The sequence below is a fragment of the Lissotriton vulgaris genome, chromosome 7 (genome assembly GCF_964263255.1).
Source record: "Lissotriton vulgaris chromosome 7, aLisVul1.2, whole genome shotgun sequence".
NCBI classification, from domain to species: domain Eukaryota; kingdom Metazoa; phylum Chordata; class Amphibia; order Caudata; family Salamandridae; genus Lissotriton; species Lissotriton vulgaris.
The window spans coordinates 1546710442-1546736876 of NC_141695.1; the positions used below are offsets into that span (position 1 = coordinate 1546710442).

Consider the following 26435-nt stretch of genomic DNA (forward strand, 5'->3'; position numbering starts at 1 on the left):
CGGGTGCTTCCAGGATGCAGATATGTCGTGATGTCCACAGGGATTATCAAAACGGTCTCCTGTCTTTTCAGGGTGATCAGACAGGACATACAAAGGACTGTGGAGAGCCTGCAACTGCAGTGGGGGAAGGACCTGGGAAAAAGATCTCGGAGAAAGACTGGGACACGATACTAGAACGCACGCCTAAGGCATCTAGAAATGCCCGCTTCAAATTAATAAACTTTTACATACTCCACAGAGCATACTTTAGACAGGGACTGCCGCATGCCCGAGATGTGGAGTGAGGGAAGCCCATATAATGCACATGTTCTGGGACTGCCCCACAGTACAAGTGTTCTGAGACGAGATACGATGCACAGTAGGCAACCTTATCAACAAGGATCTTCCACAAGCCCCAGAGCACTATCTATTAGGGTGGTTCCCACACACTGCCAAAAACAAAACGACTGGCAAATTCCAAGACCTTGCCTATGTTCTGGCTAAGAGCAAAATAGCTAAGAATTGGAAAGCGCAGGGGGGACCACGGATAGGCGCATGGTAAAAAGAGCTGGCAAAATGGGTGGGAGCAAAAGGTAGACTCTTACGCAGGGAAGCCAAAGGAGGAATAGGCAAAATAGATCAAGAAAGGGCATGGGAACAACTGGTAGGTGAATTAATAACTGACGGGTAGGGATCCAGCGGGGCAGTCTCTCTGCGATTGATAATACAGGACCAAGAGGGGGCTGGGACGAGCAGGTGGGTCAGGATTAGTCAGCCTTCCAGCGCACCAGAATAAAAGGCACAACCTATTATGACCTAGTAGAACCCAGTGATATGCTCACATCACTCCACATGCAACTCAAGGTGGAAGGAGGGGGCAGTGGGAAGTTACGTTACAATGGAGTTTGTTTAAGATACCAATGAACGGCTAAGTCTCATAGATGTACCACAATTAATGTGCCTATGCCTCATGTATGATGAAGATTACTTGTGAAAACCTAATAAAATTTGGTTTAAAAAAAAGAGAGAAAGGCTGGTTCAGGTGTTCATGTACAACATCACTGCCATATGATATTGTAACAAACAGGGAAGATTGGGGTTGTGGACTTGTGCCTGGAGGCTCTTCATCTCTTTACTTGGCTGGATGGTCAGGACATTTTCCTGGCGGTGCAGCACCTGGCAGGCTCCTTGTGCCCCAGGGCAGACAAACTCAGCCATTGATGCCTTGTGGATTACTAATGGAGACTACATCCCAAGGTGGGGCGAGGACTCTTGCAAGTATGAGGAGAACCATGGCTGAATCTGTTTGCCACTGTGACAACATGCAATATCAGCATGTCTGCGTGTTGATGTTTCCAAAGCGGGCCTCGCTCGGAGATGAGGTCCATTTAGGATGGAACTCGGAACTTCTGTACATCTTTCCACTGATACCACTCCCGCCCGAGTTATCGGGTATATCAGGATCAACCGGGCTCCAGTCATCCTAATAGCTCTGGATTGGGCTTTATGGTATTCCGAACTCCCAATCATGAGTAACAGTCCTCCGATCAGACTGCCTCTGCTGGAGGAACTCCTGTAGTAGCAGCAGGGCAGTGTCCTGCATCCTAAGCTATGCCTCTTCCACCTTCATACATGGATATTTAGCGTTGGCAGATTATAGTTTTAAATCTATCCTCCCAAGGTCTGTGATGTCATCTTGACAACCAGGTCTCCCTACACTAAAACTGAATATGCCTCCTGTTGAGATACGTTTGTCACCTGGTGCCTCTCGCTTCACGTGGACACCCTTTCTGCACCACTGTCCGAGGTGCTGCTGTTTGTTTTATCTCTAGCCCAGCTAGTCTTTCCCTGGGCTTTGTTACTGGTTACTTGTCAGGCATTTTCATCTTTCCTGCAGGTTCTCGACACGCAGTCTATGTCCAAGTTACTGGTTGTGATTCGGTTCCTGAAAGGTTTACAGCACCTGTTTCCTTTTCCCATTTGGTGATACCCCAATATTACCTAAATCTAGTCCTCACGATTCTGATGTGTTCTGTCTTTGAACCTCTACAAAGCTGTCCTCTCTGGCTCTTGATATTCAAAACAGTCTTTTTAGTGACCATTGCAATGGCCAGGAGGGCCAGCTAGCTTTAAGCTCTGTATGTTCTCCCTAATTACACCAGCTATTTTGCTGACAAACTGGTCCTTTGGTAGCATGGCTCCTTCCTGCCGAAGGTTGTCAACCTCTTTCATATCGGCCAGAGTATCACTCTATCTACCTTTTTCATACTGCCTTTTCTTCCAAGGAAGAGGAGAGACTCCATCTCCTGTATCCAAACAGAGCTTTTATGTTTTCCAATAATCATACCCAAGACCATCAGGTGGATGACCAGCTCTTCGTAATGTTCACTGGAGCAAAAAAGGGCAAGGTTGTTCAGAATTGGACCCCCACTCAATGTCTTCTCCTCCACAACAAGATCTGCTACTCACTAGCTAAAAATAACCCCCTAATGGTTTGCAGGCCCATTCCACCTGGGCCAAGACTGATAGTACTGCGTTGGCATGTGGGATACATATGCTGGCATCTGTCAAGCCGCTGCATGGGTGTCACTCCACACCTTCATTAAGTACTACTGCTTACACTAAAAAGGTCCGGTGAGAGAGGCATTTTGCCTGTTCAGTCCTCCAGGACTTTTTGGTTTGAGTCTGTTTGCAGACCCACTTTATGGGAGATAATGCTTGGGTATCTATTCTTTAGCAGAAGTACAAGTTACATACCTTCGGTAATGCTTTTTCTGGTAGAGACTCTATCTACCCGCAGATTCATCACCAACCTTCCCATTTTGCCCGCTCTACATACTGAGCACTTTACCATAATGATCCCATTAGAATCTGCTCACTGGTCATATATTGGTTTTTGGGTGGCTCTGTGTTTTTACGTGGTAAAAGTCATCAAAGAAACTGACGTCAGTGACCTGTGGTGGCGCTTATATGGGCTCTGTGACATCACTTCAATGACACCAATACAAGACTATTGATGCCACCTACTGGTGCACAGATGTACTTCTCAAATCAATCAATCAATCAATCAAGGCATTTGTATAGCGCACTACTCACCCGGAGGGTCTCAAGGCGCTAGGGGAGAGGGGGTCCGCTACTGCTCGAACAGCCAGGTCTTGAGCTGCTTCCTGAAGGCGAGGTGGTCCTGGGTCAGGCGGATGTGGGTCGGGAGGGAGTTCCAAGTCTTGGCGGCGAGGTAGGAGAAGGACCTTCCCCCTGTGGTGGCTCTTCGGATGCGGGGGACGGCGGCGAGGGCGTGGCTGGTCGATCGAAGCTGGCGTTTGGGGGCGTAGAAGTTGAGGCGGCTGTTGAGGTATCCTGGGCCTTGGTTGTGCAGGGCTTTGTGTGCGTGGGTGAGGAGACGGAAGGTGATTTGCTTGTTGACCGGGAGCCAGTGCAGGTCTCTCAGGTGTCCGGAGATGTGGCTGCGGCGGGGGATGTCCAGGATGAGTCGTGCTGAGGAGTTCTGGATCCGCTGGAGTCTCTTCTGGAGTTTGGCGGTGGTTCCAGCGTAGAGGGAGCTGCCGTAGTCCAGTCGGCTGGTGACGAGGGCCTGGGTGACCGTCTTCCTGGTCTCGGTGGGGATCCACCGGAAGATCTTGCGTAGCATGCGTAGGATATTGAAGCACGACGAGGATGTTTCCGGGTACCATCTGACACCTGTGGAATATTCTAAGTTGAGGAATATGCAGTTAGACAGAATCTCTACCAGATAAATTGTTACAGACAGAAGTAACTTGTCCTTTCCTACCCAAGCAATTCAAATGTTCTTAAATTTCACTAAGGAAGCTCTCAATTGTACTCAACACTAGGTTGGTTTTGCCTTTTTTTCTTTAATATTTGTTTTTATCAACAAAGGTTGACGATACTGCAAAATAACTTTACCGGGAATATCTAGGGAGTGACAATAGAAAAGGAATTAACTTAATTCAACCAATCTGTGCAAAGTTTCTGATACAGTAGATTCTCTTGTAGCATTTCCAGCCTATCGTAGAGACTGATGATTAGTGTAAATCCTCCCATTGTGGGGGAAGTGCTAGATCAAGAGAGAGTTAACAGAATGGAGTAGGAACTGAATCCTGTGCTTTGTCCTCAGGATGTAGTTCTTTCTTCACAACACTTAAATTTAATAGTGACCTAATGGCAGAATGAAGTCGGTACTAACCTATTCATCCAAATGTTGCTTCTATCATGATGTGGAACCCACCTGTCGCCTTCCCTGTAGAAATAGCAAAACACTTTCAAAACGGCTCAGCGTTGATAGAGAAGAGTTGGGATGGAGAAGAGGGATGTAAGGAAGCCACACAAGAGATGTTGGCTGTTTGTAGTCACTCAGTTACTCTCTGCTTTTACATCATCTTAGAATACACCCTGTTTTTTTCTTTTACATGGACTTCTCATGAATGGTAACATTCTACAGGAAATGCAGCATACACAATATTTAATAAAGTAACTAACGTTCTCTGGCAAATATTCAACATATCAATGGCACATTACATTTATATTGCTAGAACCGAAACAAATGTCATGAGACTGGTCATGTTCTAATGTCCTATAGCAGTTTTTAACGCTTCGTAATTTGTGTCACTGATCAGAAAGAAAGGTTCACACAGGGTCTGAATATAACAGTGCAGATGTGTTAGAGACAGTTGTAACAGCCCAACTTTGAGGGTGTGACAGAATCCCAGTATTTAGTTTCAGGGGACAGTTCAGTGGCCCAACTGGAGTCCCACAATCCAAACAACTACTGTCTAACTCTCCCTAGCTACCACTAACCTGAGGCCTCTCAAGACAGTGCTGAAAGAGGTTGATTAATTTTCAAGTGTTTAAGGAAAGTCTTTGAGGTGACACTCAAGAAAGAATCCAAGAAGCACCACAATCAGAAAACTGCTGAGAAGATGTTGTTCAAGTCGAACTTGAAGATAATCTCACCTGAAGAGCCAGGAACGCACGTCAAGTGCCAAGCCTAAGTAAATGGGCAGATCCCAAGCATCAAAAGGTAGAATAGCCAAACACCTTGCCTTGCAATTGGTGTGGCATTTTTTGGCTGTGGGATCCTTGAGTTCTTTGAAAAATTCTCAAACACTGAATAACTGGGGTCCTCAAATTTTGTGGGTGATTTTGGAATCCTCTAAGGCATGCCACTCACATGGGGCATACAGGTACTGCTTTTGCAGTGCTGCGTGGAGCCTAAATTAACTGTGCTGGTGATTGGGGGCTAAGTTCTGGGCAGCACCCATGTGAAAACCACAATTCTTGGTGGCATGACTGCCATCACACGGTGCAGCCAGTGTACTGAGTGGCAATAAGGTGTGGCCAAATAATATCCAGGACTAGAGGTGGAAGAAGTGGAGAGGACCACCTATGACATGCCATGACACCTAAGACCTTTCACAAGCTTTCATGCAACAGTTATTTTGCTTGTGACATGGCCAATATTGCCCAGGACAAGAGGTGGATGAGAGTGAGGAAGAGCACCTACGAGAAGCCATGACAAATACGACCGATCACAAGCAGTCATGCAACAGTTGTTTTGTGTGTGACCATTTTACTTAAGAGTTCTAGTTCTATGTAATATGCACAGCGACAAAAACAATGAACAGAGAGGAAATCATTTGCCTGTTTTCCTACAGGATTTTTAAAAGTACTCAGTTGTCTTACCCTTTACCAGGTCTGTTTCCCATGTGTTTTCTGAGATGGACATGGCTTGGATGACTGAGGTTAATTGACCAAGTTGCTTGTTTTGTTTTGCCCCTTACCAGGGCTCAGATCTCCTCCTCAATAGCATTGATATTGAGGAAGGCAGATAACATGTCTTTGAGCATGCAGGGCCTACCAAGAGCCGGACCTAAATGATTGTATGTTGGACCCTCGAATCATAAGCTTCATCTGTTGTATGCTCCAGTTAAAATGTCTCTTCTCATATTGATATATGGTTTGGATGACTCTAGTGCAACCCCCGATGGTGGGCTTGGTCGTATCACATAATATTGCTCTAATACTCCATTCAACATAGATGGATGTACAGAAGGAAGTGAGTGAAAAAGCTGAAATTGGTAGGGAGAGACTGTTTAACCAAAATAATGAAACATGATCTGGAAAATTAATGGATAATTCAAGACGCGTTGGACTTGGGATGGATTGTATTCAGTAATCCTCACTGTAACTGGATATGAAATCTGTGAAGCATGATTACTAATACAGAATTGAGATGCTATGACTAATCCAAAAAGAAAGTACTGGTTGGTAGGTCTTAATGGACCCTGTCTCCAGATGTAAAATTGCCAGGTTTGAGCATTCATTTACCGGGAAGGAGTTCAACATGAAGTGGACCATCAGTTTGTACTGAAACAACTTGGAGTCTAGTTTCCAATTACTCCAAATTGCCCCCTCTCTGGTCTTCTCTTCTGCATCTTCTGTATTAGTTGTAGGTAGAGCGCTTCAATATAAATCATTCCTCCTTGATGTTCTGTAATGTATACATTGACTAGCTTTTAACACAATGATCCTTAATGATTATAAAATCATATTGCTGCAGGGTAGGTAACACATTTATATAGTGTTGTGTGATAGGGATGTCGCAGTCCATTCAGGATAGGATAAGCCTTCATGGAGTCCCCTCATCCTCTAACTCAGTCAGGCATCATAATTCTTGGGGATAGCAGGCTAGAATATAAACAGTGTGGCAAATGATGGCATTAGGGTACATCTTCTGTCATACTGGCAACAAAAGACCAATCTAACATCTAATGGTGGTTCTTTGATTGTGAGAAGGTCATTGGAAGCCATTAGCAATAACACTGCTCCTTCTAAGTCTCAAAATCAAGAAGCATTATGAAGTCCAAACATATACCCACAATGAAGGATAAAGTCTCTTTTTAGCCGGTGGCAACTGAATGAATAATGGCAAATTGGAAATTTGATGAGGGAGTGTTAGCCAAAGAATCAGGTCTGTGTAAGATAGAAAGAAAGAGTTTGCTTGTGCTATGAACCTGCAGAAATTGCAGCCCTAAATCATCAAGTGCTGTACTGCATCATAGCTTCTTCAGATGGCTGGAAAAATAGCAATAGCGGACGTGATGCTGTTGAATACAAGAACCTGAACAGCAGCTTCTATAATTTACCTACACGGTTGTTGTGTCCTAGAAAAGTCACAGCGAGAAGAAATAAATGAAGTGAATCAGACTAAACACCTTTGCCACTACAAACTAACCTATGGATGCAATGACCAGTTGGATCAGACTAATTACCTTTGCCACCGTATTCAAACCTTTGGAGGAAATGACCAGTTGGATCGGACTAATTGCATTTGCCCCTACCATCTACCTAATGAAATTATTATTATTATTATTTAAGGATTTGTAGAGCGCCTGGTGACCCGGAGGCATCCCCGCGCTATAAGATCTGTAGGGTTGGCTGAGAGGGGAGAGGGGGGGAGAAAGACCTTTTTATTTAGGGAAGAGGAGCGTTTTGAGCTGCTTGCGAAAGCGCAGGTAGCAGGGTTCCAATCGCAGACTGCGGGGGAGCAAGTTCCATCGGGAGGCTGCCTTTACTGAGAAGCGGCGACCTCCGGTACGTGCCCTCCTAAACTTGGGGACATTCGCCAGTCGCTCGTTATCCGAGCACAGTGATCTCGGGGCTTTGTAAGGGGTAACCATGTCTCCTAGGATAGAAGGGCCTTGTCCATTGAGGAGCTTGTGGGCGATGCACATAGCCTTGAACTCGATCCTCTCTCGCACTGGCAGCCAGTGGAGTGCCTTAAGGGCCGGTCTGGCGGAGGATCTGGAAGGGAGGCCCATCAGCATCCGAGCAGCTGCATTTTGGGTTCGTTGCAGCTTGCCCAAGGTGGCTTCGGGGGCTCCTAAATAGACAGCATTGCTGTAATCCAGTCGTGCAAGAACCAGTCCTTGGACCAGCAGTTTCCTGGAAATAGGGGGGAGTAGGGGGAGGATCTTGCGGACTGATCGCATAAGTCCAAAGCAGGTTCCGGCTGTTTTAGTAGCCTGGGTTTTCATGGATAGGTCCGGTTCAAGCCAGACCCCCAGACTCTTAATTTCTTTTCTGGGGTGGGCACCTCACCCATGGAGTCGGGTCAGACGGATGGTGGAATTGTTGCCCATTTCTTACGCATCAGCATAACTTCTGTTTTTGATCCGTTGAGTTTGAGTGAGGATTCGCACATCCAGAGGTGGATTTTCTGGAGGCAGTGCAGAAGAATATCCGGGTATTGGTCTAGATGTGAGAGCGAGATGACCAGTTGCGTGTCGTCCACGTAGCTCACCATCTTAATGTTGAAGGGGGCAACTACATCCTCCAAGGGGGCCATGTAGGCATTAAAAAGGGTGGGGCTCAGTGAGGAACCCTGGGGGACCCCACTTGTCAGAAGAAGAGGGTCAGAGTGGGAGCTGCCATCCCAGACCTGAAATGAGCGGCCCGACAGGAATGACTCTAACCAGGCCAGCGCTGTGCCCCCGAGTCCTGCCCTTGCCAGCCGATGTAGCAGGACACGGTGGTTCACCGTGTCAAAGGCTGCACTAAGGTCCAGGAGGATCACTGCCACTGATCCCCCCGAATCCAAAATGCACCTTGCCTCCTCGATGACGGCGAGGAGGGCGGTGTCCGTGCCTTGGCCAGGGTGAAACCCCGTTTGGGACCGTCGCAGCAGATTGTTCGATTCCAGAAACTGGGACAGCTGAGCGTTGACCAGTTTTTCGGCGATTTTGCTGATGCCTGGAAGGAGCAAGATCGGTCTATAATTGGCCAGATCGGCGGGGTCCAGTTGTTTTTTTTTAGCAGGGCTTTGACTACCGCTCCCTTCCAGCTAGGAGGGACGGTGCCTTGGGACAGAGAAGCATTGATCAGCTCCAGGACTGGGGGAACAATCGCAGGGGCGACTGCTTTAAGAAACCTCATGGGTGCGGGGTCAAGGGGGGAGCCACTTTTCATTTTGGCCAGAGTCTTTTGTACTTCGTCCGATGTAACCGCCCTAAAGGCAGTAAGCAGCGGGCGTGGGGCGCCTACTGGGCAGGTGTCGGGCGCCACAGTGTGCCAGCACATTAGCTGACTAGGCTGCGGAAGTGAGTCTAGGATGAGGGAGATTTTGGAGTCGAAGAATTTTGCTAATTCTTTACTCCTGTCTGGAGTGGCCCTGGTCAGAGATGGGGGTTCAGGAACTTTTAGGAGTTCTTTAACCATGAGATAGGATTCTCTTGCGGAATTAGTGGCATTTTTTATCCTATCGTCATAGTAGGAGGCTTTAGAGATTTTCGGAGCAGCTTTATATGCTCTCACAGTCCTCCGGTATGCGTCTTTGTTGGAATGAAGCCAATCCTTCCTCCACAGTCGCTCAGCTTTTTTACATTCCTTGCGAAGGGCTCTGAGTTCAAGGTTGAACCAGGGGGCTGAGCCTGTCTTTCCGCTCTTGTCTTCGCGGGTTTTTATAGGGATGATGGAGTCAAGTGAGTCGGAGATCCACTTCCTGAAGTTACTATCAGCTGTAACAGGGTCCCCGGAGGGGGCAGGGGTCGTTGATTCTAGAGCATTGGCCCAGTCCTTGATAGAGAGTCTGGACCATGCTCTGTCCCGGGTGTATGTGGTGGGCTTGGGGGGCTTCCTGAATTCTCCTGGCAAAAATAGGGGGACCAGAAAATGGTCTGTCCAGGGGAGGGGGCAAGAGGGTCTAGCCTGGAGGGTACGGACATTTGTAAAGACTGGGTCTAGCAAGTGGCCCTTGATATGGGTGGCTCCAGTATTTGCTAGATGGAGGCCATAGGCAGCTAGGTCTAATACCAGGTCAGCAGCCCATGTGTCTAGGGGATCATCAAAGTGAATATTGAGGTCCCCTAGCACGGTGAAGTTGGGTGTAGAGTGGGCAAGGGCTGATATGGAATCAAGTAGGGCGCTGGCAAAGGGGCCGAAATGGCCAGGGGGGGCGGTACACCAGAATCCCTGTCAGCGAGGTTGTCGGGGTAAGATGGATGATAAAGTGGCAACTCTCTGAGTCCTTGATGTGAGCATCACTAATTCTGCATGAGAAGTGGTCTCTATGCAAAATGGCCAGTCCACCACCTCTGCCACAGGGGCGTGCTTGGGACTGGATAAGGAAGCCCGGGGCCAGAGCCAAGACCACATCCGAGTCAGAGTGCGGTGTGAGCCACGTTTCTGTGAGAAACAGGATGTCTAGCTCATGGTCCACAAGCAGATGGTTAATAATCAGGGCGTGCATGGGAAGCGACCTACAGTTCAGTCCTGCTAATTTCAGGCCAGAATATGTAAGTGGCGCCTGCGTCAGTTGTAGTTTGACCGGGAGGCAGATGGCACAGTTTGTGAAATTTCCGCCCGAGTCGTGAACATAGTTACAATGTATGTTTTTTGTAGGTCTGAGACTAAGTAGGGCACGTCGCGAGTAACTCACCCTCTCTGTGTGCCCAGCCGGCATAGGTTCTTGCCCTGGGCGCGGTCGTGCGCGGACGGGCGCAGACGGGCTTGCCTTAGGCGCGCCTTCGGCGCGCAATCGTCGCGCCCGCTGCGCTCGTCCGCTGCGCGTCCGGAGCATACACATAATTTATGCTACTTCCGGTGTGGAGCGGGGGGTGTGGCCTCGAAAGGGGGCGTGACCTCCGGTTTCAGCACGCGGCGCTGGCGCCAAACAAAGTTCTGGGGCGGTTTTACTGCAGCAATAGATCGGCTGCTATGACCACAAAGTTTCCAGAAATCGTAAGTGTGTGTGTTAAAATACAGAAGATTAAATGGTGACACAAATGGTTAAAAACTATCACACAGCCTCACTCCCGGCTTCCGCCTCAGGAGCACAACAAACAGCAGTTACCTGGCGCCTTAGCTCGGCGTCTTAAGTACGGTTTGTGGGAGGGGGCGTGGCCTCGAAAGGGGGCGTGGCCTCCGGTTTCAGCGTGCGGCGCTGGCGCCAAACAAAGTTCTGGGGCGGTTTTACTGCAGCAATAGATCGGCTGCTATGACCACAAAGTTTCCAGAAATCGTAAGTGTGTGTTTTAAAATACAGAAGATTAAATGGTGACACAAATGGTTAAAAACTATCACACAGCCTCGCTCCCGGCTTCCGCCTCAGGAGCTCAACAAACAGCAGGAATGATCAACCGGATTGGACTTATTTGCCTTTTCTCCCACCATCTGATCCATGGACACAGTGGATGACTATTGGCTTTCAATGTGTCAGCGTGAAGGAGAAAGACAAAAAGTAAGATCGGAGCCTTTCTTCTGTTGCGAATCTAATGGTTGCTGAACCAAAACTGTGACTCCGAAAAGACACCAGAGCAATCAAGCAAAGAACTGGATGACTGTATGTGTAAAAAAAAACAGCACAAATACAATTTCTTCACAAACACACACAGGGAAACCCTTTAGAATACTCTAACAACGTGCATTCACTCAATATGTACACCAGCCTGACAACATTACAGCAAACATCAAAATATAGAAAACAAAATGCAGTTTTCCGATGCACGTAGATGAACACTGTGTGGTATACCAAATCAAATTCAAAAGCTTTATTCGACAGCAAGTCATAAAAGCAATTACATCCTACCTCTACACAATAAATACTAAACCTACAATTCATATAAATCATTATGTTTAAAACAACTATTAAACACTTTGTGCTGTCACTTCGAATACATAATATAAAATATTCCATCTAGAATTATTATAAGAACTAAACATATATAAAAACCATGGTTACAATAATTCATTTGGCTGCATCAAGTAATTGTAAACTGCGGGTGCGAATAGTCCAAGCCCATCCTAAGAATTTTGCAACAGCGATCGCAAAGTAAGGTGTACAATCTGTTTCCAGTATTCTAAGCGCCTCTGTGTGTCTGCGTGTCCCTAAGTTAAGACACACTGGTTTTATCCATTTACGGCGTGGGCAGTCATATAGAGGGCAAGCAAACAGTAAATGGGAAACATTCTCTGTTAGATCTTTGCAATAATGGCATTTCTCTTCCCGGTTTGCAGACCAGTTTTGTGTAAATGCGTTTAAGGGAAGAGTTCCAATTCTAAATTGGAAATACAGTTTCCTATCAAACGGCTTTTCAATAGTATCCCAGTAGGGTTCACATGATGGTACTGTTTTGATGTCAAGAAAACGTTGGGTTAATTTGGAATTGGATAATTCAACAAATGACAAGAGGGGCTTTTTGCGCTTATAGTGTTCCTATTAGATGAATAGTCTATCAGGCTTAGTACTGCTCAAAGGTTGAGATACAGTCCCTTGTCAAAAACTGTAGAAATAGGCAAAAGAGTTCTGTCTATATAATGAACTTTAAATAATTCTCTTCCTGAGCAATTACCAAAGCATTATCTTAGAATCAGTTCACAAGAAGCATCCAAATAATATCAAAACAAATCAGAAGAAATGAATCCAGTGTATTTCAAAAACTTCTTCTTTATTTTTCTTCTTTCCAGTCACTCAGTACTTTTTCTTTTCTTTTCCTTTGCCAACACGTGTTTCGTCCTAACTAAATACAGTTAACGGACTTCGTCAGGGCTAAAGAAAAATTAAACAATTATAAAATTACTAAAATTCATAAAAGTTTATGTAATAAAGTATCATCAAAATAATACTTAACATTTTCTAAAATTCATTTCTGCGATGTGATTAGAGGTCTATTATGGTGGAACTCGCTCTTTACAGTCGCAAAACAGTACAATTAATAATTCATTCATCTGGAATACTCACATCCAGAGACATTACTAATAATTCCCATCATAAAAAGTCATATTCTCATATTTACAGATTTGTCAAATCATGCTTTCAAAATTTCATTTCAGAAAAGATCTTAACAAAGAGAGGAATCAATGTCAGCAGCTCTTAAACTTTCTATACTTCTCATGCTACACATGACTACAAATCAGGCAATCTCAGAGTCCATTTAACACAGGAATATATATATGTTTTGATGCTAGACTCACCAATGAGTATCTTTAATCTATGGTATTGGCGAGACCTCAGGTGATCACAACTTGAAAATTCCTAGAGAATACATATTGTATTTTAGACATAAAGTAGAAACATCCATTATTTAGTGCATGAGTCCACAGTATTTCATATAATGCAGACCCATAGATACATATTAATCTACGATTCAATTTATAAACCCCCTGTTTACTAAGTTAACCTGAAATCACATTACATAACAAAACGATATTCTCAGTTGATTCCACTGATATACTCATATCAGACTAGTTCCACCAAATTGCGATCCCAAGTATGTCTTAAATAATGTTTATAGACCAAAATGTCATAGTCTTCATATTGGAGCCCTCATGTACACAAAAGAACCCATATGAGTGGTTGTTATTTAGGCGGGTTTCTATACATTTAATAATCCATTGACAAGGGTTCACATACCTCAAAAGGGAACGCAAAACGAAGGGTAGGGGGGGCGGGGGAAGCTACCCAGATCCGTTTATGCTGACTCTAATAACCCTGGTGACATTCTTTGTGGAGTCTAACTTACATTAGTCTATATTGAACATAAACCAGGTAGTCACTATATTAATCTGAAGTCACACCCTCCTGCTAAACGGGCCCAAAACTGCTCATATTCACTCAACGCACCATTAACTGATCAGCTATCTAATCATTATGCAAAGTTGCACAGATAATGGGAGGTTACAGATGACACTCTATATCACCAGTCCTTAGCAATAAGCATTAAACAGAGCATATAAAAGGGCCAATAGTACCTTCGTAAGTTATCGTATCCACTAGGTTCCATATATTCTCATAATCTTCAATATCAAGGTCAAGACACTTAGAATCTATAAAAAGAATTTCGTATTAGAACCAAAGTATTATTAACTGCCTAGTACTATATTGTTTTCATTATCATAATCGTTCTTACCGGATAAAACGTGCATGTGCCTCGATTTACGGGGGTCCTGATGTAATCGGCGTCTAGCATCGGCGCCATGTTTGTTAGGGGTTTTATACTATCCTTCACTTCAAAAAGAGAGAAGGGGACTAACTAATTATAAATTGAAATCGCTAAATCTTAAAAAACCAGTGCACTACGCCTACCACTATGTTTATTAAAGTTTATATATTATAGCGTAATACAGTTTCCTATCAAACGGCTTTTCAATAGTATCCCAGTAGGGTTCACATGATGGTACTGTTTTGATGTCAAGAAAACGTTGGGTTCATTTGGAATTGGATCCAATACAAGAAGCAGATGATTGAACCATGTCCCAATACATTTTCTTCAAAATAGACTTTGATGGAAAACATGATGCATCGGTGTTAGCCCATAGGTGGTCGAGACCCAGCTTGGATACTAGGCCCCTAATTTCTTTAAGCCACAAGATGGTATGGAAGCGGTCAGCATTAATAATGTCCGCTAAAGCGGCAGCATAGTGAGCTAGTTCCCGGGTTGTCATTATCCGTCTCCAATATAACAGAGGGCGTAGGCGAGCTAGGTCCTCTATACTTTTCCTGCCAAGATCGAGCAGCAGAGGAACAGTAGGAGTACTTTGTAGTGCCCCAACTAGGCGCCGCAAGAACCTATTCTCTGCCAATGACAAGTCCTTCAAATTAGAGAATCCCCATAACTCCGATCCATACAGTGAGGCACTTATCACCTTCATGTTGTAAATTTCTAAAGCAGGGGTGATTGGTTTAGTCTGTGAGGCTCTATGTTTAAGCGCTACCACACCTGCTAGTTGGTGGAATTTTAAGATTGCCATATCAATATGACTATTCCATCTCATATTACCCTGAAGGGATATTCCTAAATATGTAAAAGCCTCTACCTGCTCTAAGGGGGTACCATTGAAAGTAATTGAGCCTTTGAATGTCCTCCGTTGATTCATGCACATAAACTTGGTCTTAGAAGTATTCAACTCTAGACCGCGGATCTGACAAAACTCACCAAAAGCATTAACTGCCTTCTGAAGCCCACTTGGAGTTCGTGATACTATTAACGTATTGTCCGCAAACATGAGGACTGGCACACGAGCCCCTGCTAGCACTGGTGCATCGGTGGGGAACCTTCTTAAGTGGTACACAATACCATTAATGTATATGGAAAACAGTGTAGGGGCCAGGACACACCCCTGTCTAACCCCACGTTCCACAGGGAAAGGATCAGTCACTTCACCCTGTGCCCCCCACCTAATTCTAGCGAAGTTGTTTTCATGTAAGCGGACAAGCAGCGTTAGCAATTCTAGACTTATACCAGCTTCAGCAAGTACACTCCACAATTTTGGCCGGGGGACTAAATCAAAAGCTGATTTTAAGTCGACAGATACAGCATACAGCGGGCCATTGATCAAGGTCACATTCCTCCAATAGAGGGCTATAAAATAGAAAACCTGGTCAATTGAACTTGTCAGTGGATGGAAACCAGCTTGATATGGAGATAAGATATCTTTTTCAACTATCCAAGATTGAAGCTTGTTCTGCACTAATCGACCCATCAGTTTTTGTGCTGAATCTATAAGACTGATGGGTCTATAGTTACTGGGTAGCGTTTTGTCGCCCTTTTTAAATACTGGAATTATTTCCACACCCTTCCAAGAAGTGGGTATAGGAGCACCCTGAGCCACAGAGTTGGCTAGCCATGAAAAGTACTGACACCATGATTCCCAATCACTTAGAAACACATCAGAAGGGATGCCATCCATGCCTGGCGCTCTTCCCCCTGTCACACAGTCTAATGCAATGCTGACATCTTTTATAGTAAATACTTGGCAGCTGTAGAAGACCGTGGGGGGTAGGGGATAACAATCTGCAGCTAAGTTACAGGCATACTGAGGCTTGAAAGAATCTATCCACTGATTTTTGGCAACATTATTTTGAGGTGCTTCTGGTGACCCTCCTCTGTCCCACTTAACGATTGCCCAAAATTGCTTGTGATTTTTGGCGGCACAAGCAGATTTCAAGTCACGCCAATGATCTTCGTCCCACTGTTTCTTAGCTTTTTTTTGCGCTAACCTATATATATCCCTGGCCTTCCTTACTCCTATGATATTCCTAGACCTAAGCTCGGTTCCCAGATTCTGGCGGGCTATTCTACAAGATTGATCATACCATCCTAGCTCAGGAAGCTTTTTCATAGCCTTACTTTGCACTATTGTTTTCAAAAAGAACCCCTGGAGTTTAGTAAAAAAATTAGGGTAAGACTCAGCCATAATTTCAGGGAAATTTGGTTTATCACTATGTGGTTTCACAATATTTACTTCCTCAGCCATCACTCTCTTAAGATCCTCGATCTGCTTAGGGTCTTCTACCAATATACCCCATTTTACATGGCGCTGATTGTTTGAGGAAACTATATCTAAGGTCACCTTGCCACTCCCAAGGCTTGTTTCTCTCACCCCTAGATTAATTTGAAAATCCATGCAGAGTGGATTGTGATCACTTTCGATTCTACTTTTTACAATCATATCTTGCAGCCTATGCCAGTCCCTAATATCCACAAGAAAGTAGTCTATTCGGCTGGTTGTCCTTCCATTATCAAATATATTATTGCCTTGACGATCAGATGGGGTGCGGCCATTTGCTGCTCTAAGACCCCTTGCTAAGCATAAACTCTTTGTTTGGATGGCCACAGCAGACCATCTCTTGACCATAGCCAGTTCAAGCTGGGGAACTCCCCATTTGCTGTCCTCATCTACGGCCAAAAACTGGTCCTCTTGTCCTAGAGGTTCAAAAGTGGTATTTATATCACCCCCTACTATTATAGATAGCTGTGTTGGCAACATCTCAAGCTCCTGATCAAGGACAGATATTACTTCAGATGTGTTCCCCCCCCGACCCCCCTGGCATAGATGTTAAAAATAGCCATCCCTTGGCCGTTGGCCCATGTAATATTCACTGGTAATATATCATACGACGTAAGGGTCCTTTGTTGGATTTTACAATGTAACGATTGGCGTACCCATATAGTCAAGCCTCCGGATGGGTGCCCTTTGGGATTTTTTATAGCTGGAATATGAAAATTAAGAAACCCAACCCGATAAACTGGGCTCAATGACCATGTTTCCTGAAACAAAATAATATCATGTTGGTCAATAAAGTCGCACCATTCTGGGGAGATCAGTTTATTAGCTATCCCGGCGAGATTCCAAGAAAGGAAAGTCAGCCTCGACTTATCTGTAGTTAGACATGCCTGCCCTGGAGGTGACAGCCTGTCTAGACTTGCAGATGCCAAATCAGCTTCAGGATCTAGATTAGTAGGGGGATGGTCTGATATTTCGAAAGAAGACGCTACGAGCCCAAGACCAGTATTTCTCTCCGAGTTGCTCACATTCAGCAATACAGGGGCTTCCCTGTTTAACCCTTTTTCTTTTAAGTTAGGTAGTTCCCTCCTTCTTACTAGGGGCGCAGTAACCACATTGCCCTTTTCAGCAGTAGTACAAAAGTCGTCAAGCACTATTAAAACATAAAATTCAGTGCTTTCACCACAACCAAGTCAATCGCATTCATTAAGATTGGATAGTGCTGCTAACCTATTTTCAAGACTCAGACCCCAGTCACAGGTTTGACCACCCCTAGCCCTTCCCTTTGACACCAAATTCCACTTAGTCCTCAGTATGCTTGAATTCAGAATATTTCCCCTTCTAGGGTAAAAGAATTCAAGAGTTAGTGGGATTATATCTGCAGTTCTACGTTGGGTGGGTGTGGTATACGTCCTCGTTCAGCTTGCCGCAGTGTGTGTATACAGTTACCTTTTTACAGTATTGTGCATTCCATTTGACTCTGTTGTGATGTCTATTTGTGTGTTGTCCCATCGCCATTTGCTTCTGTATGGTAATATTAACAAAGACAATTCTCTAATAAAGTACATATAAACAGTGCTTAAATGCGCCGGACCCTGACCATTTGCCTTTCATGGTTTGTAGATCTTTATCGGTGTGGCCCTACATCTGTCCAAGCTGTTAAACAAGGTGATGTGGACATGAAATATGACAGCCCATTTGTGTTCGCGGAGGTGAATGCTGACCTTGTCACCTGGATCGTTTATGATGATGATGAAGAGTTAATGGAGCCAGTCCACACTGATATCAAATCTATTGGCCAGAAAATTAGCACAAAGGCTCTAGGATCAGATGAACGTGTGGACATCACTGATGCTTACAAATATCCAGAAGGTGAGAATTTATTCCAAGTCTAAGGAAAATACTGTTTTTCCTATTACTTGAGTGGATGTTCAAATTTCTTTGTCCTTTAAGTCTGCCCTTATGTTTATGTCAACCTCTATGTTTTGAGCGGCTCAAATTCTTGGAACTACAGCCTTTTTCTACAATGTAAAATACATTTCTTCTTTCTGTTATAATTCTTACGTTGTGAGACTGACTGTGTATGCTTGTTTTGAAAATATTATTTTAAGTTTTGGCTTGTAAGGTTTTTAACTGAATGAGCAATAAAGATGTATTACTAGTCGCATGACTGGCAAGAGAAAACCATCTTAAATCCTTATTTGTTTACAAGCATTGCTGTTCATTCTCAATCACGTATACTGAATGTTACCATTTGTAATAATTCATTCATATAGGTTTATTGACATTTTTTATCTGCGAAGTCATGGAAAAGTTTTTACATTTGAAATAAATATTATTATGTGATTAGATGAGTGAGTTAATATGTGACCACATTAGTGAGTGACTATGTACACTTTCATATCGCACTTCTTTCTCCAAACACAGTACAATATGTCAACCGATTCTCTTGGTGGAAGTTTTAAAGACTGATAGCTGGTCTCTCTTTCGAAACTGAGCTTCTTTCTCCTATGAGCTCCTTTAAATCTATACTACTATTATAAAGCAAGAACTGGGAACCTTTGAGGCGGGTAAACTCCAGAAGTACACCACCAATCACAACACCCAATACAGCGTTGGAAAGGGGAGGTCCAGGAGATGGACATAGGCTATAGACTTGTACAACATATACATTACAAAGGGCAAACAACATTCGGGATAAAGTAGTTCCTTGTGGGCGTTGTTCTGCTGTTAGGGAGTAGCATGGGCGTGTCAAACTAATGTGGGCGGTAACATTGGCAGAGGGGCATGTCCCAAAATGCAAGACACTTCACTCGGTTACAGGGGCAGCGACCCTCAACCACACACAAAACACAGCCCCTTCAAACACACACAAAACACAGCAACTTCAGCAACAAAGGTGTCAGTGGAGACATATAAACCGTTTTATACACAGCGACTTCAGAAACAAACCTTGAAGCATTTACACGGCTGCCAGTGGTGACCTAAACAGCGCTTTTGCAATGTTACTGAGGACCGTGTCTATGTGGAACTCAATATGTCGGCGAATACATTGTGATAGGGGCATGCCTACAAACATTACAAGTTCGGTCTGTGGCATGGGCTGAGTACTCACTAACACATTCCGCAATACATTCAGCAGTACATTCAGCAGTGTTCGGATCATAAACAAAGGGGCACGGCTTCGTGAGCAAAAGGGGCGCGGTACCACAACTCACAGCCCAATTCACAGCGCGATCACTGTCACTCAATTCACACCACAAGAAAGGGGCGCAACTTCAACAAACAACCAATCACGCTACATTAAATGAAACAAGGGGCGCGCCTTACCCAAACAACCAATCACGCTACATTAAAGGAAACTACCACAGTCATTGACACGAAAACTATGCTAAACTTTAACACATTGGTCCAACGCGCACGTGACTAAAAAAAAAACCACAAGGATTGCTTAACGCACTCGGACCATTATTGCTGTTGGACGCACAAACGGGGACAGGTACGGAGCACTACATTTGCTGCGCAACATTCGACACACTTTGTGAAAGCCCTTCTCGGAGGGCTCACTAAAATTCATGTAGCAAGGCGGACACAATTCCACACTTTGCGGTCCATTAAACGAGCGAACAGGGGGCGGGCAGGAAAACGAAAAAAAGCCGAATTCCAGAAGCCTCATTTACATTGCCGAAAGAGGCATGATCTATGGGAATTGACGGCGCTTTCCGTTGTCGCACAGTTAGTCACTAAAAGCACTATAATATTTTTTCACACATTACTTTTCACCCCCGAACAACGTCGGGACGGGCTGCTAGTTCTATAATAAAACCCCAGTTTTCTATGGTCAGCCAAACTCCAAAAGTAGAAAATGGGATCTAGTCAGTGCAGTATAGAAACATATCCTTCAACTGTATGTTCTGTATTGGCACCACGTTTCCACACTTCTACCTCCTCATTGTGCTAACGGGAAATGGCTTTATCATGGAGCCTAAACTATGCATGGCTAAACAACGTAAGCGGAACCGCACATGTCTGAACCCTGCATATGCCTTTACCACGCATATGCATGGTTTAGAAGTTAATAGCAGTTGCTAGCTAGACTTAAAGCGAATGGGCGGGGTGTGGTAGATGTTGCAGACTAGGAGTGTCTTCCTGCCCGGACGAGGAACGGCTTGGTGAGTACTTTTTCTGGGAGTCTTGGGGTCGGCCGGTTGGGAACGTTTTTACAGTTTTAGGGCTCAGGGTGGGTGGTCAGGGTACTTTATAGGGCAAGGAGGCTTGTTTTAGGGCTTATGGCGGGGACTTGGTAGTTTTCAGGGCCGTGTTTTAGGGCTTCAGGGTGGGGGAGTCAGGGTACATTTTAGGGAGGGGCGGTTTTAGGGCTCAGGGCGGGGGGCTGGGGTGTTTTTTTAGGGCTAGGGACTAGGTTTTAGGGCTTGAGCAGGGGTTCAAGCTCATTTTAAAAGTCTGGAGGCCGGGTTTTAGGGCTCGGGTGGGGGGCTAGGGATCGTTTTTGGGGCTGCAGGTTGCTTGTGCCAATCAAAAAGGGGTCTGAGGTGTTTTTAGGACTGGGGTCGGGGTCGTACTTCAGGCAGGGGACTGGGGTTTAGGGCTCAGGGCGGGGGCTAGAGTGTAACCTTAACCACACATATGCCTTTACCAATTATGCCAATACAACTAAATTCTTTGTAAAGGCATGCGTGATAAAGGCATGCCTGTTAAAGGGAATGCGTGGTTAAGATGTGGTCATTGTTAAGACCACGTTGTTCAGGCATGTGTGGTTGGGCATTGCTTTCCAGGTAAGACAGGTTGTATGGTCTTTAATGCCCTTAGTGAGAAGGGCCTTAAATTCCTCTCTGCTAAGATTTCAAAGTATGTACCCAAACGGAATCTCAGATCGGCCACAATGTTTATGCTGACAATTCCAAGATTCAAGCGCAAAAGAACAGGTGGTTCCCGTTTCTCTGTCCCTGGCCCACTCTCTGGAATTCCCTGCCAATAGACATTAAACTTACACCTGAATACACCAATTTCAGGAAAAAACTGAAAACTTGGTTCTTTAATGCTAGCAGCCCTAGGAAACTCTCCCTCCACCCTCAGCGCCAAGAGACCTTTCGGTATACATGCGCTTAATAAAATTCTCCAAACATAAACATGGTTCAGACATACAACTTGTGCATACTCTCCCTGTTCCAATACCACCAATAATAATAATGTGGGATATAAAGCGCATAGCTACTTCTTACAAAGTGTCCCAGCACTACGATGCTGACTCCTGAGAATAATGTTGCCCATCACACAGGATAAATCTCACCTAGATCCAAAAAGCCAGGCTTAACGGGGCAGATTTATGTTTCCTGGTGCATCCCTGCAAATCAGCACGGAGGCGCCAGGAAAGATGTGTCACGCAAGTTTACCCTTGTGCCACCACAGATGCGCCGCATTTACAATGTTGCACATCATGGCGCAAGGATAAACAGATGCGTGTCGCATCTGCCGGCGTAAGGATGGCGCAGTGCTGGAGTTGATCGCGGGCGCGACGCAACTCCAGCACTGTTCCAACCCTGCCTATGTCCAAAATGGTGCATCACGCCTTATGCCTGCTCCAAGCAGGCACAAGATTTTGACGCATCAGGGTCAGAAAAGTGACTGAGTTAAATCTTGTAGGTTTCACTCAGCCACTTTTCAGAGACGTTCCTGCTCCCGAACGCCCCCCCCCCGCTCCGGAACGTCCATATGAAACCCGACGCAGGTTTGATGTGGCGCAGAGCTTTACAACGTGACGCATCTCCCTAGATGCGTCACGTTATAAATACCCCACAGCATGGCGCTGGCTTTACGCCGCCTTTGCGTCACAGAAGTGACGCAATAGCGGTGCAAAAGTGGAGTACGGGACTCGTAAATCTGCCCCTTCGTTTGTTTCTGAAAAGGGTTTCGGATAGGACTTGCTGAATTACCACAGGGAGAGAGTTACAGATTTTGGGCGTGAGAAGGCCAAAGGACCAGCATCCTATTTTGGCTCTTTTAAATTTTTGTTTTCTCTATGGTACATAAGGTATCACAATCAACTGAAGATAGCGTAGGCCGTAAGAAGAAAGAGCCTTATAACAGTAACAGATTGCATTAAAGATGATTCTTTCCCTCACCTGCAGCCTGTACAACTTTTTTAGTGTGGGACTGATAGAGGCCCTTTTCGGTAGCTTTGCAGTGCCCAAGCAGCAGGGTTCTGAACCTGTTGAAGATTGTTCAGATGGGATTGGGATACACCCATGTAGATGACATTGCGGTAGTCCAGCTTGGATATAACCAGGGCCTGGATTACCATTTTATGGGCAGATTCAGGTAGGAGATCGAGGATTTTCTTCAAGGATCTCAACATCCCAAAACCTTTTCCTGCGAGGGCAGTGATCTGGGCATCGAAAGAGAGTTTTTTGTTGAACAAGATGCCCAGTATCCGGTGGGATAGACAGAGTATAGCATCATGCTAATTTTTCCAGCACTGAATCCATTTACACCTCCATCTTTGCATTTACTGAGGTGGTTATCTCCATATTCTAAGAATGCAGATGCAGTAAAATAAGCACATCCCCACTTCTGAAGGTTCCTCCTCAAATCAAGTAGTCTTTTCGGCAGAGCTTCAAGTCTGAATGTAGATCAGCAAAGAAAGTAAAGAAACAGTTAGTTAAGGAAGATGTCTTTCAGATTTAAAATACTTGGAGAAAACAAGTCACCGGCGAAAGTTGCAGAGGAAAATTGATTCGCAAATGTCAGCACTGGCTTGAATCAATTCAACAGAATAAAATCAAGGATTGCTCCTGAACCTGGGAGTTTTAATGGTACCGAAGGTCACCCAATATAGCCTTGACATTTAATATTCTCATACATCCTCAGTGTAAGCACCACTTATATAATCAATCAAGAAAACATGTAGGATGGAAATAGGAGAAAATTGATCTTCTCTTTTTGTGTTGCTTGTTAACCACACGGTCAACCGCTTTGGTGTTACATTCTGAATAATATTAATCAGAATAGGGAGGCACTTTAAAAAAAAACAACACCTCTTCTGTTTCTGCAGATAGTGATATCTATTGACTGTCTTATAATTAAGTTAATTTTGTAAGTTGTTTAAAGTTACGGTTATGTAAATTTACATAGTTGAAAATGAGATAAGTTAACTACTTAATAGGCATTGGTGGTAACATGTGAAAATACAGTTTGTCCAATACCTGATGTCCAGAAGGATGAATTTATGGGGATGGAAAGATTTACTCAATGTTCACTTCCTTCATTATCATTGGATACAGCATACCTTCTCAGATCCAGTGATGTTTATGACTTTGTAGGGGTCTTTTTTTGACTGTGCGTTCCATATCTTCGACTTATATCACAGTTGTGTTAGGGATCTCAAGTGAGCCAAGATAGAACAATCTGTCGTGCTGTACTGACCATGAAATAAGAAACATACCTGATATTTATTTCCCCTTTTCCTTGCTTTATTAGGATCCAAAGAGGAAAGAGCAATATTTTTAAAGGCTCGGGAGAAGCTACTCAAAATGCATGTAATGGAAAAAAAAGACAAAAAAAAGGGCAGTATTGGCAGTTCAAGAAGAGAAAGAATGAGGAATTTTGCTGGGATGTCTGAAGATGAAAATGGCCGCAGAAGAAAAGCAAAAAATCCACAAATATCAGGGAAGTTCAAGTTGTCTGAGCGCCCTTTGATCAATGAGGACATCAACATTGCATTAATTCTCAAAAACCCAACTTCGAGCAGCAAGACTATTCATGTGAACATCAGCGCTTCAACTGTGAAGTATACTGGACGTCCTACTGCTCAGATATTTAGCGACTCACATGATGTTACTGTGAAACCTCACAGTGGTAAGTTTGAAAATGACTGCAAGGTCAAAGTAAAAATTGGGAAGATATATTCAGAACTCATGAAGTGGGGGGCATGGGGGAGATAAGCAAAGAGAGCAAATGAAGCATGCATTCCCAGGTGCAATGGTGGTTAATGCTCATTAAGTAACTAAATTAGGTTCTCTGACCAACACAGGCATTTAGACATCGTCCTTCTCCCTTGTCCAAGGCAATATATCATTAAGATGTGACTCCTCGGAATTCAAACTTTAGAATTACTTCCAAAGAGCAGGTTACATTTGTTAGCACCCCCCTCTCCTGGTACCAGGGTTTATCTGCATGAGGGCAGGTAAGCGTCCCTCATGCTTTTATGCCCCTACTGTGCTTAAAGGTTTTGCAGCTCGAAATGCTTCCACTTGTCTTATAGAACACTCTCTATACAGGCAAGTTGAGCCTAATGAGGTTCTGTAAGGATCTATCGCCGCGCAATGTCTTAAGATAGCTGAAAGGTGAAGTAGAACCCGATGAAAAGCAGGCACACTAATAACATATCATATGAATCTTGGGACTCTTGACATGTGAAGGAGCTGGTGCCCAGAGGTACAGCTCTCCATATTGGTGCATGGACGGTGCTGCTCTGAATGTATGACAGCTGGAGAGCCAAGAGGCGTTGCTGAAATGGATGCATTGATACCACATGGCATACCCCAGTAGGGTCAAGTAGAAGCTGAAGCATAGAACTCTCCAATGCAAGCTATTTGAAAGTATTAGAATTTGGGCTGAAGCACAACTTACTGATATGTTTGTGATATAAGGTACATTCTGCCAACAGATACTTGAGTGTTCTATGTAAAACTTTCCTAGGAGCGTGGGTGCAAATTGCATGCAGTTGGAACACCACTCTCGTGCAGCGAATGTTGTTCATGTATCCACAAGAATCCAAAGAACACATTTGTACAAGAGTGCTCCCAGTAAACAAGCAACGCAGTACACGTGCTAAGTGAAAATAATAAAACAATGCACAACATTTAAACCATAAATAACTAAACTAAAGTGATCTGCCTTTTAAAGTCAGAAGAAATTAGTTGGACAGAGATTTTACTATTTAGATGGACACTTGTGACTTAAAGTCTCTTGAGAACCAAAAACACTAAAGAGCTTTGATGTTTCAGTCTCTTTCTGGTATTGATTTCCAACAGGCTCTTCGAAGGGTAACCCTTTATGGGTAGCTCAAAGAGAGTTGAGGGAATATAGCAGTTGGAGGTATGGGGGCTGCAGATAAAAACTAGGGGAGAAAAATCAACTACTCCTGTGAATCGCAAAGGCTGGGCCCTGCCCATTGCAGTGGCTATTTCCACTAATAAAGGAGGGCTGTTGGAGCCCCCGATAGGGTGTCACCATTTCTGGCCCTGAGGAAGATCATATTGGATATCAATGTCACACAGAATGCCAACGATCTTCAGTGTATTTACTTCTCAAGAGACTGAGTCATTAGTGGTATACTATCATTAGAATGTGTATGTCAAATGTGGTTCAATTTCATTTAGAGGACTCTGACAATGAAGATTTGGAGTCATCATAACAAAGGTTACTGTAGGTTATCGAGGCAATGTCTGGCATACTCAATATATCACAAATAAAATACATACCATAAGATCATCCCTGTCAAAAAGAGAGAGTGCTATAGGAAGTAACCTCAGACTAATTGTGTTTGCCCTGGGAAATGACGCAGCCATTATTTAAAGTTACTGTTGCTCCACACGTAATATCTGTCCAGTAAATTTTGTTCCATTGCGAACCGTCCTGGGTTCATCAGTGTTAGAAATGGGGGTCTCTAGTTGGCAGAGGTAGGTACCTTTGTCCAAATATGGACCCTTGCTTCTAGTCAGGGTAAGGGGAAAATACTTCTAAAATAACCTCTAAGGGATGTGGAATTTATTAAAATATCTACTTGTCCAAGGGGCGGGTAGCTTCCTAAATCTACTTGTCCTGCAACAAAATCCACTTACCCCTTTTGTGCTGTGTAATGCGGTGACAAATTATAGCAGCAATCTCATCATATAAAACTGGTATAGCCTCTCTGATTATAACAGGGCTCATACCATAGTAGGGGTTGAATACCAGCAATTCCCTTGTGTTGCCACATTTCCACAGATCTACATACTGGAGGTGAAGGTAGCGGTAAGCAATATTTCCAGGGTTGGAATGCCCTTTTGAGTCTGTGCAAACCTACTAACGTGCATGTTTTAAGGGTTTTCACCAACTCTTCTCTAATCTTTTCCCATACTGAGAAAGGTTGGAAA

The 26435-nt window shown here is 44.3% G+C and overlaps 1 protein-coding gene across 3 annotated transcripts in view; it reads left to right on the forward strand.

Moving 5' to 3' along the window:
- The window catches only part of LOC147705978 (protein-glutamine gamma-glutamyltransferase 6-like), a 322464-nt gene that overhangs the window by 254940 nt on the left and 41089 nt on the right, over positions 1-26435 (forward strand). For all 3 annotated transcript variants that reach the window (XM_086932438.1, XM_086932437.1, XM_086932439.1), the window contains exons 9-10: positions 17902-18150; positions 23776-24153. In XM_086932438.1, coding sequence (XP_086788564.1) covers positions 17902-18150; positions 23776-24153 — 627 coding nt within the window. The remainder of the gene's footprint in view (positions 1-17901; positions 18151-23775; positions 24154-26435) is intronic.